At 45.0% G+C, this 13,262-nt stretch overlaps 1 protein-coding gene across 5 annotated transcripts in view; it reads left to right on the top strand.

Annotated features, from left to right (window-relative positions):
- Positions 1 to 2,260: 2,260 nt before the first annotated feature.
- The window catches only part of TSPAN12 (tetraspanin 12), a 127,970-nt gene continuing 116,968 nt past the window's right edge, over positions 2,261 to 13,262 (top strand). For 4 of the 5 annotated variants that reach the window (XR_016349831.1, XM_075929020.2, XM_075929028.2 and 1 more), the window contains exons 1-2: positions 2,261 to 2,506; positions 3,092 to 3,228. Coding sequence is in view for 3 of the 5 variants with exons in the window: in XM_075929020.2 (XP_075785135.1) it covers positions 3,163 to 3,228 (66 nt within the window). In the remaining 2 variants the exon portion in view is untranslated. Of the gene's footprint in view, positions 2,507 to 3,091; positions 3,229 to 13,262 lie in introns of those variants that run through there. The other variant, XM_089779153.1, reaches the window with a different exon arrangement.

Consider the following 13,262-nt stretch of genomic DNA (forward strand, 5'->3'; position numbering starts at 1 on the left):
CTGCACCCCAAGCCCCTGCCCGAGCCCTGAGCTCTCTGGACCCAAACTCCCTTACAGAGCCTGGACCCTGAACCCCTTGCTACACCCCACCCCTCTGCCCCAGGCTCAGCTCAGAGCCCCTCATGCCCCAAATCCTTTAGCCCAAAATCAGAGTCTGTGTCACAACCCTCTTCCACTACCTGATGAAAGGGAAGGAGAATGAGGGAGGGAGGACTGAGTGAACAGAGGCAGGGCCTCACAGAAGGGGCACGCAGGAGGAGGGGCAAGGCTATTTGGGTATGAGATAGATCCTGGATTGCATTTAAATTCAAAAAGTGTCTTGCACTTAAAAAGGTTGGAGACCACTGTTCTAAGGCTATGTCTACACTGCAGGGAACAGACAGAAAAAGACACACAATTCCCGTATGCTTTTCTGCTTTTCTTCTGAAAGAGGCTTTTTCCGACATTTGGCTAACGGGGCCAAATGTCAGAAAAAAACCCTCTTCTGGAACATCCTTTCTTCCTTGTAGAAAGAGGTTTACAGGGATGCCGAAAATGCATCTGCTTTTCTGATTTTTTTTTCTTCAGAAAAGCAGACGCGTTCCTTGGACGCAGCAGAGCTTTTACCAGAGGTATCCTGGAAAACTTTTGCAGTGTAGACATAGCCTAAGTTGCTATTTTCCCCTTTCACCACAAAAGATAGGTCTTCTGCATTCAGACTTAATTGGCAGTAACTGAGCCAACTCACCCAAAATAATTTCCCCTTCATTGTCTGAGGATTTTGGACTGTCTTACTGCTGACTCAAAGAAGGAATTTCATTTCTGAATTTTTAAGAGCTTCCTTTCTATTAATTAGAGATGGGTGTAAGAAGTGGTGATAGGTCCTTTGAAACAAGATCAGGATTAGGTTTAGACTAGCTTCATGTTCAGAGTCAATAATGACGAAATCTTGTGACATTTCAGTCAAATCTTTCAAGAACATCTATTCTTGTGAGATTTTTGCCACTCTGGGCCACAATGTCACAAAACAACTTTTCGCCTGAGATTTCAACTGCTCCAAGGCAGAACCATTGAGAACGAGAACTTTTGGTTTGGGATCTGACTTAGAACCAAAGCCAGACAGGCAGATTTAGATCTGCAGAGTAGATTCAAAACTCTTACACACTGAAATTTTAAAAAAACAATGAATGGTCCTGCAGCACCTTAGAGACTAACAAAAATGTAGATGGTATCATGAGCTTTCATGGGCATAACCCAATTCTTCAGATGAATGGAGCAAGGGGTCCAGAGTTGCAAATAAATAGCATAAAAAGAGGGGATGGAGAGGGAAAGGGAAGGGAAAAAATGTGACAGAGTGTCTGCAGTAAATGAGGCTAATTGTGTGGGCTATAAATGCACAATACTTACCTCGTAATGTCATTAGGCTGTTGAATGTAGTGCCCAATCTAAGTAAGGTCTTTCTTTGTTCATACTTTTATAAAAGGTGTCACTTTTGCAGATGAAGGCAATTTCTGAAAGTTAGTGCTGGTATCATAGGGTCTGAAGAGAGAGTCAACATAGCCAGATAACCCTGTAGTAAGTGTGCCAATGCCTGAAATGATGGGATGTCCAGGATTTCCAGGTTTGTGGAATTTATTTTATTTATTTGCAACTCTAGACCCCCTTGTTCCATTCATCTGAAGAAGTGGATTTTGCCCACAAAAGCTCATGACACCATCTACTTTTTGTGTTAAACTCGAAGGTGCTTCAGGACCATTCCTTGTTTAATTTTTGTTTTGTTACATACTAACAGGGCTACTCATATGAGACACTGAAATTTGTAGGTTTCAAAATGAGGGTTTCCCATTTTTGGCCCATATCTCACTTTTACATACATTATTTCAGATATCCATTACTCCCTTCCTTATACATAGCCTGCATCCCGCAGAGGGCATCTCAGGGACATATTTGAAGCAGCTTTCCCCATTTGATCTCCAAGCCGCAGCGCATAAATTAAGCGGATAATTTTGCAGGATCGGGTCCTTAGTACCTGCATGCTGGCCCAGCAATGGAGCGCACTGTATTTTCATTGTGTTTGCAGGGAGTGGTGACAGGGGTGCTGAATTCCCAGCTCTACTGAATTCACCATGAAAACGGTCCTTTCTGCACAGCGGTGCCGGTGGCTAATAAGTTTCATCACCCCAGGGTCCCAGTAAGGAGCCGGGGGTGGAAGGGAGGGAAGCGCAGCTGAGTGGCCTCTAGGACCCAACAAGCGGCCGGAGCAGGCTCTGGAGCATGCGTGGCAGCGTGTGTGCAGCTGGCGGCTGCTGTTGCTGCCTTGTCCTCCGGCGGAGCCGCTGCGGGCTGAGAAAGGGGGAGGGAGCGGACGAGAGTTTCCAGTAAGTGCCCCGCACTTTCTCCACTCGCAGGCGGCGTCTGGCGCTCCGGGGATGAAGGTCTCGACGTGGTGCCGCTCTCCCCTGCGCTGTTAAGTGCCCGCCGCGCCAGCCAGCGAGGGGGAAGCACAGGGCTGACCCCAGCCCACGCGGTAAGTTCCCCGCCGCGCCCCCTCCGCACGGCGAGCGCTGCTTGCCCCGGGAGAGGGCTGAGGGCGCTTCCTCGCCGCGCGCTAACTTCCTCGCAGCAGCCAGCGGGTCGTGCCCCAGCCTGTGCCTCCCGAGAGCCCCGGTCTCGGCCGCAGCCCCGCACAGGCGGCGGGGTGGGGAGCTGGGGCCACCCCTCTGGGAGCAGGCAAGCGGGGCGCGCACAGCAGCATCTCCGGAGGGGGCGGGGAGGTGAGGGACTCTGCCCTGTACCGGCGGCGCGGCTCCGGCTGCGGGCTGAGAGCCTCGGGAGTGGCCCAGCGCAGAGGACCTGGGCAGGGCTGGGGCGAGGCAGCCCGGGGACTTACCTGGTACTTTGGCTGCCTCCCGTCGGGGCCGCCTCCAGCCCTGACAACCGGCAGCGAGCGAGGGACGGACCCCTCGGCAAACCCTGTGAGGCTGGCCGGGGACTGGGGAGCGAGAGCCGCCTGTAGCGCACCTGGGCGTTCCCGCTCCTCTCTCCCTCCGGCTGCCAGCACTTGTCTCGGCCGCCCACGGACCGCCCTGCTCTTCTCTCCCTTCTCCTGCAGGTGGCTGGCGGCCTCGCCTCGCTGGGAGCATGTGGTGAGAGGATGGGGCGTCCTGCCGCAGGCGGCTCACTATGGCCAGGGAGGACTCGGTGAGGTGCCTGCGCTGCCTGCTTTATGCCCTCAACCTGCTCTTCTGGGTGAGTCAGGCTGAGCCGGGCTCCTGCCCAGACGAGCGGGTGCCAACGGCCTCAGGAGGCCACCGCTAGTGCACCTGGGGGCACAGCTAAGCATGCATTACCTGAAGAGCTGTGCACCCCAGGTCAAAGCAGGGTACAAGTTGTCCTGGGTTCCTGTAGCCTAGGGGCCACCTGCCAGTCACCTCTCATCCTGGAAGTATGGTGATTAAAGGCAAAACAATCAAAAAAGGAGCTGGAAACTACTTGCAAGTATAACTAGATTTCATTGTAACTTGGGGATATAAATAAGTGCAGGTGTGTGCATATATGTCTATAGACAGAGAGAGAAAATATCCAGTGACGGCTAATGTTAGGTTTCATAATCCATGAATGAGCTGACTACCCCTTTATTCACTGGTGTTATTTACTTTGTGAGGTCTTAAGCCAAAATCCTGGGAGTATTTCACTTCTCTTCAATGGGCTATAGCTCAGGCAATCTATTGCATTACCTTATTATCCCCTAAGGAGGCTGACTTTTTTGTTTTTGTGTTCTGATTTTCAGTCAAGTTTTATTTATAGTGGCATGGTTTCTGAACTCCCTTCCCCAAGTGAGAGTGATCAGCATTGGTTCCAGAAGCTTTTGCTGCTCCATACAAAGGGCATAATGTAGATTCCTCAGTCTTTAGTAATTCTCACCGATTTTAATGCACCTCATCCCTGTAATTTGGCTTTGAGGGTTAAGTATAGAAGGATTGGATTAAAAACAAAATGCACCAACTGGATCTACAGAAACAGCATGATTGTGTTACAAGCTCATCCCAGCCTCATTCATGCCCATTGTGCTGGCCTGTGAGAAGTTGATGTGGAAACTCAACAGGCATGTGGGAAGTATGCACAAACTAAAGGACATAACTTAGAGCAGTCCAGAGATGGCTGACAGTTAAGCTGGGAGCCATACTGGGTTTGGAGTGAGAGGGGAAATTGTTAGGCAGTATTTGGTGCAAAGTAGTATGTTCTTTGACACGATTAAGAGCAATCCAGGGGGTCTGAGTGTGATGCTAGCCAAACTTTTATCAGTTGATATCAGTTCTGTTTAATAATTAGTTCTGCACCATTTCATGCAGTCTGTATTAAAAAAGCCAACTTGTGACTGATGAGTAAACTTAAGGTTTTTTTAAGCATACACACATTACTTCTGGCACCTTACTTTGTTTCTTCTATATCATGAGCACATTGCTCAAAATCTCAATGAGAGAGAATGTATAACAAACAAAACAGGACTATGTAGCACTTTAAAGACTAACAAGATGGTTTATTGGGTGATGAGCTTTCGCGGGCTAGACCCACTTCCTCAGATCAAATAGTGGAAGAAAATTGTCACAACCATATATTAAGTTATATATGGTTGTGACAATTTTCTTCCACTATTTGATCTGAGGAAGTGGGTCTGGCCCGCGAAAGTTCATCACCCAATAAACCATCTTGTTAGTCTTTAAAGTGCTACATAATCCTGTTTTTTGTTTCAGCTACACCAGACTAACACGGCTACATTTCTATCACTATAACAAACAAAAACCCTCATGGTCAAAAGGTAGGATAGTCCTGGAATTTCTAGATTCAGTCCTAGCTCTAGCCTAAACTTCTCATGTGACATTAAGGAAGTCACTTAAACTTTGGTGCTTCATTTCTGCTCCATTTGTAAATTGATGGTAAGTACCTAACTCACAACAATGTTGTGAAAATAAGTTTAATATTTGAGAGTTCCTTGGATACCTTGGTGTTGAGAACCATGTCCACAAACACCTACTTAGGTGTTTATGATATGTCTTTTTCTAACTAATAGGCATTAAACAATATATATGCCCCCAAAAATTTATTTAGACACATTTGAAAGATTCCAGTTTCACAGAATGTTTGTTGGTTGGTTATTTATTTATTGAAAATAGTGAGATTTCTAGAGCACGGTGGTATTGAGCTTGCTACAATATGATGTGTTACTTTCTAGGACTTTAAAGGAATTAGTCTGAAGTACAAGAAGCCCTTTTCTGCATTCAGCATCACCCTTGAGTGAATGGACAGCTCTTACATGGACACACACATACTTGGATGTGGCCCCATTCCACCATTTACTTGCTACTCATACTTTACACTCTATACCTACTGGTTCATCACCTGATTTATCATCTCCCTGCCCACTGAGTCCCCATTCACACCTCAGCTCATCACTTCTCCCTTCTCGTCCACGCTTGCTCGTGACCTAATCCCCCAAAGTGTCCATTCTCTCACTGAATATATTACCTGAGCAACAGTTTTTGAAAGCTGCAGCAGTCACCTAGGTACTGCCCATATCTCACATTTGGCTGTGAATCTTTTCCTAATGGGGGACATCTTGCCTCTCATGTTGACTGTTGTACTCATAATTCATCTGCCTCAGTCCTGTGCTTCTTTGCTTGATTATGAAATCCTGCTGGTATCCATGGAGGCAGCTAATGAGCTGGTGTCATTTTTTTCTGGACCGTGGGCGTGGAGAATTCCCAAGAGACATTCAATGGAGGTTGGGACTGTTCAAATGAGAAAGCCACAGGGTAGCTGAGCCTGAGTGTCCTGAGTAGTAGACAGGAAGCAGGCCTGGTCCAGGAGGGGAGAAGCAGCTGATCTTCATGTTCTCTTTCCACAGGTCAATAAGGGAATCAACTCATGATTTTTTTGTAATGAGTCTTACAGTTATGCAGTTTAAAGGCTAGAAGAGGCACCAGATCATCTGATTTGACCTATAAATCACAGGCTACCAGCACTACCCAGCATCTGCACATTAACTAAAATTAAACCAAACTGTTGTAGCTCTCAGGAGTTCAGACTATTACATGCCACAGGCAGAGACTAAGTGGAACCAAGATGCATTAGTCTTAGTGCTTTGGGTCTGTTTTTAAAGGCCTAGCGGATGACGTCTTATCACCTGAGAATCTCCATTATCATATTTATACCCCCCAAGAACATTTTTATCCCCATCTGTAGCTTGAAAATGTCAACTCTTAAGTCTCCAACACCAAGAGTGAAAAGAGAGCAGTATTTTTCTTAACATTTCTAATTGGGAAGTCAATCTCAAGATTTTGGGGGGCCTGACTCATTAATTTTGAATGCTTGAGGTTGGTTATCCTGAAATCTAGAAGTTTAATTGGGAGCCACTGTAGCTCTTTTTGCTGCAGGTTTTTTTACTGGCTCTACTGCTGAATTGAGGTAGTACTCTGTAGGTTTGGCAGTGTAACACCAGCACTCTTTTACACTCCATTCTTTCAGTTTAAGATTTTCTTCACAATATTAAGGGCTAGATTTGGGGGGGGGGGGGGGGGGGAAACAAGTTTAGTTTTTTTGGGAATTGATGATGTCAGCCAGACTTGTTCTGGACATCTTTCTGCTCAGCTCAGGTAAGTGGGCTTTTTGAAGATAGTTTTGATGTAACAATGAGCTCTAGAAACAAATTGTTCAGCCTGATCCTGAGAACAAGAATCCTTCCCACTGTTAATAATAAATAGTGTGTATTATTACCAGAGCTTGCTGAATGAGGTCTGGGCTCTGCACTCAAGCAGTCACATGATAAAATAATAGCATGTGAATGTGTAATCAAATAATAGACCTTGCCAGAATCAGCAGATGAGTTGCAGGGATGTACCCAGAAGTTTGAGGCTGAAGCAGTTTTCTACTAATCATATGTACCCATATATAAAATTAAAATAGTTGGAACTAAAATGAAAAATTGTCCAGCCCATTTGGTGATGGTGATTTTTCACATATAAAGAAGCTGATAAATACAGCTATTCAGCAACTCAAAGTGAAAAGAATGAGAGAGTCAGAGTTATATGACTGAAGGCAGGGTAGATGGTAAAAAGACTGCATTAAAACTATACTGACTTTTTTTTTTATGGACAGCCAATCTCTGCTCCCCTCTCTGTCCAGGCCACATGTACGTTTAATAACTACATTAAGTTTTAACAAAGTGTCCTTTGAAGGTGAGTTTCTTGGTGATGTTTGGTACAGTGCATTCAGTGGATAAGTTACTGTTCTGTGAGATTTCTCCATATCCTTTTCTATAAGTGGTTGAACGCACTCTCACTGAAGTTAGTGTTCACTTGAATAAAGACTGGGTGAGAGCATCTCTTGTTTGTGGAGGATCTTGTTTGCTGGATGGTAACTGTTCTTTTTATAATAAACACCAGCTCAGAGTAAGCATGGGATGGTAGCGAGCTTAGTTAAGATCAGTTTATTGAAAATGTGTAGGGCATGCATTACTTTTGAATTGTTAATACAGGAGCAGTTCTGTGTTCGCAGACACAATATAAGTTATCTTATAGATAATTTTAGAACATAAGAACGGCTGTACTGGGTCAGACCAAAGGTCCATCTAGCCCAGTAGCCTGTCTGCCGACAGTGGCCAGTACCAGGTGCCCCAGAGAGGGTGGACTGAAGACAATGATCAAGCGATTTGTCTCCTGCCATCCTTCTCCAGCCTCTGACAAACAGAGGCCAGGGACAACATTTCTGTCCCCTGGCTAATAGCCTTGTATGGACCTAACCTCCATGAAATTATCTAGCTTCTCTTTAAACTCTGTTATAGTCCTAGCCTTCACAGACTCCTCTGGCAAAAAGTTCCATAGGTTGACTGCATGCTGTGTGAAGAAGAACTTTCTTTTATTAGTTTTAAACCTGCTACCCATTAGTTTCATTTAGTGTCCTCTAGTTCTTCTATTATGGGAACTAATAACTTTTCTTTATCCGCCCTCTCCACACGACTCATGATTTTATATACCTCTATCATATCCCCCCTCAGTCGCCTCTTTTCTAAACTGAAAAGTCCCAGTTGCTTTAACCTCTCTTCATATGGGACCCATTCCAAACCCCTAATCATTTTAGTTGCCCTTTTCTTAACCCTTTCCAAGGCCAAAATATCTTTTTTGAGGTGAGGAGACCACATCTGTACAGTTACCATCCAGCAAACAAGATCCTCCACAAACAAGAGATGCTCTCACCCAGTCTTTATTCAAGTGAACACTAACGTCAGTGAGAGTGGGTTCAACCACTTAGAGAAAAGGACATGGAGAAATCTCACAGAACAGTAACTTATCCACTGCATGCACTGTACCAAACATCACCAAGAAACTCACCTTCAAAGGACACTTTGTTAAAACTTAATTTAGTATTCACGATGTGGGTGTACCATAGTTTTATACAGGGGTAGTAAGATATTCGGTGTCTTATTTTCTATCCCTTTCTTAATAATTCCTAGCATCCTATTTGCCTTTTTGACTGCCGCTGCACACTGTGTAAAAGTTTTCAGCAATCTATCCATGATAACTCCAAGATCTCTTTCCTGATTTGTCATAGCCAAATTAGCCCCCATCATACTGTACGTATAGTTGGGGTTATTTTTCCCGATGTGCATTACTTTACACTTATCCACATTAAATTTCATTTGCCATTTTGTTGCCCAATTGCTCAGTTTAGTGAGATCTTTTTGGAGTCCCTCACAGTCTGCTTCTGTCTTGACTATCCTAAACAGTTTGGTATCATCCTCAAACTTTACCACCTCACTGTTTACCCCTTTCTCCAGATCATTTATGAATAAGTTGAAAAGGATTGGTCCCAGGACTGACCCTTGGGGACACCACTAGCTACCCCTCTCCATTCTGAAAATTTACCATTTATTCCTACCCTTTGGTTCCTGTCTTTTAACCAGTTCTCAATCCAAGAAAGGACCTTCTCTCTTATCCCATGGCCATGTAATTTACACAAGAGTCTTTGGTGAGGCACCTTGTCAAAGGCTTTCTGAAAATCTAAAATCTAATTTTATGCCATCTGTATAGCATTAAGCTTAAGCTCTGAAAAGTATGGATCTGAATTCCTACAAGCAATCCTAAAGGGGATTTTCATTCCATGGCTGCTATGGAACTTGTATCCCTTCCAAATGTTGATGCTGACACCAAACAGCTTCATGGTTAGTGGTCTAGGACAGTGGTTATCATTCAGGGGTCTGGTTCCCGCAGAAGGCCTGAAATCTGGTTTATTTTGAAGGCCCCTCTGAAACCTGAAAGCAGGGCTAGCATTAGATTCACCTGGGCCCAGGGCATAAAGCCAAAGCCTGAGCCCCACCATTGGGATTATAGCTGAAGCCTGAGTAATTTAGCTTCATGAGCCCTCTGTAGAGTAGGGCTTGCCTTGTTTGTTATCCTGTAATGCTGACCCTGGCTTTTCGTCTACTATAAACAGTTGTTGTGGCACAGGTGGGCCATGGAGTTTTTATAGCATGTTTGGGGGGGAGGGAGCGGGAGGAGCTCTGAAGGAAAAAGGTTGAGAGTCCCTTGTCAGCCTGTTCTTAATGTGCCCAATTATAAGGTCTGTCGAGGTTTGCTTGTAATAACTAAGAAATACAATTGCTGTATTTTTTTTAAATGAAGGCTTGAGGGATCTATCCTATATCCTTGAGTTGCTATATGGCTGTAGGCTTATATCTGTTTGAGCAGGCAGATTATATGGAGGTAGGCCTTTTTTTTTTTTTTTCCTTCTAAAGGAGGATATTATTATCATTCCTGAACTCTACTTTTGGGGCATCGTTGAATGTCTCTGAGATTAGAATGGAGCATGCAGGCAGTTACAGGCTGCTGGCCTGAGGCTGGGAGAAGCACACACACAAATGTTACAGTGCTATTCTGGAATGTGCAGGATGGGACTGTACCATATTGCCATCAGCAGCTGTATCTGCTCATAGGGAAGACAACTGTGCATGTGGAACAATAATCTTTCTAATATTTGCCATACAAATGTGAAATAAATTTTACGTGCATTGAGCCATGTGTAGATGTGCACTACCAATAGAAACTAATGCTTCTCACTGAGGGCGCTCTGCCAGTTAGCTGGCTGGTACTTGAATCTATCCTGAGCGACTGTCCATGCACTCAGCTTACAGGAAACACTGATGTGGAGGTCTTTAAGAAGATACCATGCCTAGTAGAAAGTCTAAAGTAACCACAGGTCTTACTAGGAAACTGCAAATATAGAAAACTGCCTGTGGACACTATCATCTCCACATTTTGGCTGGTGTCAAGGAACCCAAATGTGGGGAAGAGAAAAGAGATTGTCAGCCAATTTGCTAGGATCACATGTAACTTTTCCATAGTGTATAACTTAATACTTTGTGCTTGAAAAATACCTATTATTGGCTTTAGTTTATGAGCAGTGTTGAGGAATGTTGATAGAAGTAGCTGTTTCTGCCGTTGCTGATCTACTGGCCATTAACACCTATGCAATTTGTAAGGGTGCTTCTACACAGCACCCTTACCTAGAAATAAGCCATGCAATTTGCACTATGCAGCAGCCATTTTTATGGCATAAGGTATCTGTTGAAAAAGGCTTCCTTTCTCGACAGATCCCCTTCTAGACTGCTGCTTTTTGCCAACAAAGTGCTGAGTTGGCAAAACGTGGCGGCTATTTTTATGCAAATTAGACATGGGATATTTAAATCCCTGCCTCATTTGCAATGTCGACCTACCTAATCTGCATCCATCTGCTGATAGAGGGATGAAGTCTAGACATACCCTCAGGGTTTCAGCCATGACTACTTCCAGTGCCAAGGTGAACAAATCTAGTGATAATGTTCATTCTTGTCTGACTCCCATGGTTATCTTGAATTATTCCACCTTCTTTTTGTGTACTCTGTACTCATCAATTTGATATAGGTATGTTCTAGCAACTTGATCAGTGTCTTGAGAATCCCATACATTCTCAAAACTTACCATAACCCTTCCTGCCAAATGCTACCACAAGCCTCTTTGAAGTCTATAAAATTGTGGTAGCAGATTCCGTTGTGTTCTGTGTGTTTCTCTAGTGTCTGTCTTATCACACACTGGTGATTTGTTGTTCTTCACTTGTATCTAAATTTGGTATGTTCCTTTGCAAGTGCTATTTCCCCATACTGGTTCATTTCTCCTTTTGGTGAATGTTTTTCCCAGCATTCTCAATAAGCTGTTTCCTTTCTATTTCTGATTCCTTTCCCTCATTTTTTTGGCACTTGATTTTGTTTGTAAATCTCACTGACTAGCCCATGAATTCTCTGTACCATGTGATCCTTGCCTGCCTGCAGCAGCTTTATGGTTATGTTGTTACTACCCAGCATCTTTTCCAAACTTCCTATCAGCATCTTTACTATTTGTAAGAATTCTAGTATCTGCTCTCCCTTCTTTGATGGAAAAGCTTCTCAAAGACCATTTCATCTGTGTTCTGCACACTGTACAGCTCTTCAAAACATTCTTTCCATCACTTATTGTTGTTTGTCCTCAGTTATTTGCCTTTGCTTTTCTTTACAGCTGACATCTTCAACTTGTATGTCCCTCCCAGTTCCTTTACCTTACAATATAATCCCTGTCATTTTTTTTGCACATGCTTATGTTTCTTTCCAGTTTTCACTTATCCAGACATTTGTCTTTCTTCTCATCTTGTTTTATCACTCTGGTCAGCCTAGACTTCTTTGTTTTGGCATTCAGTCATGTTTGTAATCTTATCTTTTATACTATTCCATGTCTCTTCAGTGTTCATTTTTTTTTTTTCATTCACCAGAGACATGATATTTTTCCCTCACAACTTCATTGTGTATTTTCATGCTACCTGGCTCATTCAGTTTGTCCATGTCATAGTGTTGCAGTTTCAATATTAACTGTACCTTTGAAACTTCCTTCTCTTCCTTGAGGTTACCCTCTTAAGATTTCTGGCACCCTGCAGCACTCCTGAGTGGAGACCCACATCTCTCTTTTTCCAGACTGCAAATTTAGCCTCACATGTCCCTCTGTATCTTATTGTGCTTTCCCAAGCAAGTCTGATGGAGGTCTACTATCTGTGTTTGATTTCTCCACAGGGGCTATACAGTGTATACTACAGGTAGTCCCCGACTTACGCGGATCCGACTTATGTCGGATCCACACTTACGAACGGGGCTTTCTTGCCCCGGAGGTCGAGGTGGTGGATTGCTACCTGCGAGCTCCGGGGCGAGAGAGCCCCGTTCGTAAGCTGCTCCGGTGCCCCTGGTCTGCTGGAGACCGTCTCCAGCAGACCAGGGGCACCGGGCGGGTTCCCGTGCTTCTGAGGCTTTGCCAGAGCAAAGCCTCAGAAGCGCGGGGAACCGCCGCTGCTGCCGCTTCAGTCCCGGTGCCTGTGGTCTGCTGGGGACCGTCCCCAGCAGACCACAGGCACCGGGACTGAAGCGGCAGCAGCGGCGGTTCCCCCCGCCTCTGAGGCTTTGCCAGAGCAAAGCCTCAGAGGCGCGGCACCCGGCTGCCGCTGCAGCTCTGCTCCCCGTGTCCCTGGTCTGCTGGGGGGGGGGCGCAGCTAGTGTGCCTCCCCCCTAGAAGACCAGGCTTTTGTTTTGGACCCTGGGGCAGAGCAGATGGGGTGCTGCTGGGTTGGTCCAGTAGCACCGAGGAGCGGTGCTACTGGAGCAACCCAGCAGCACCCCAGCTGCTCTGCCCCAGGCGTCCCCAAGTCAGCTTCTTCTGAAACTGACCAGCGCTGACTGCAGGAAGCCCGAGGCAGAATTGCTCTGCCCCGGGCTTCCTGGAATCAGCTGCTGATCAGTTTCAGCAGCAGCTGACTTGGGGACGCCTGGGGTTCTTAAGTTGATTCTGTATGTAAGTCAGAACTGGCGGTCAGTTTCAGCAGCGGCTGAATCTGGACGCCAGTTCCGACTTACATACAGATTCAACTTAAGAACAAACCTACAGTCCCTATCTTGTACGTAACCCGGGGACTACCTGTACTCACCAACCAGCCATCACATAATAAGGTACATTTATTCTTAAAGTAAATAGAATAGCAAATAAAACAGTGGAAGAACTTACACACACGGCAAAAAGTTTTTACCATAGAGTAGTACCTCCAATTCCAACATAAGACTCTGGTAGCTGTTCGTTTTTCAAACCTCACAATGGCATTTTCTTCCTTGGTTAAAAGATTGTCGCCATGAACAGGTAATCATTAGTTCTGTGTTTGCAGACACAATATAAGTGTCTTATGTT

Source organism: Pelodiscus sinensis, chromosome 1, assembly GCF_052426305.1.
Source record: "Pelodiscus sinensis isolate ZL-2025 chromosome 1, ASM5242630v1, whole genome shotgun sequence".
Classification (NCBI taxonomy): Eukaryota; Metazoa; Chordata; order Testudines; family Trionychidae; genus Pelodiscus; species Pelodiscus sinensis.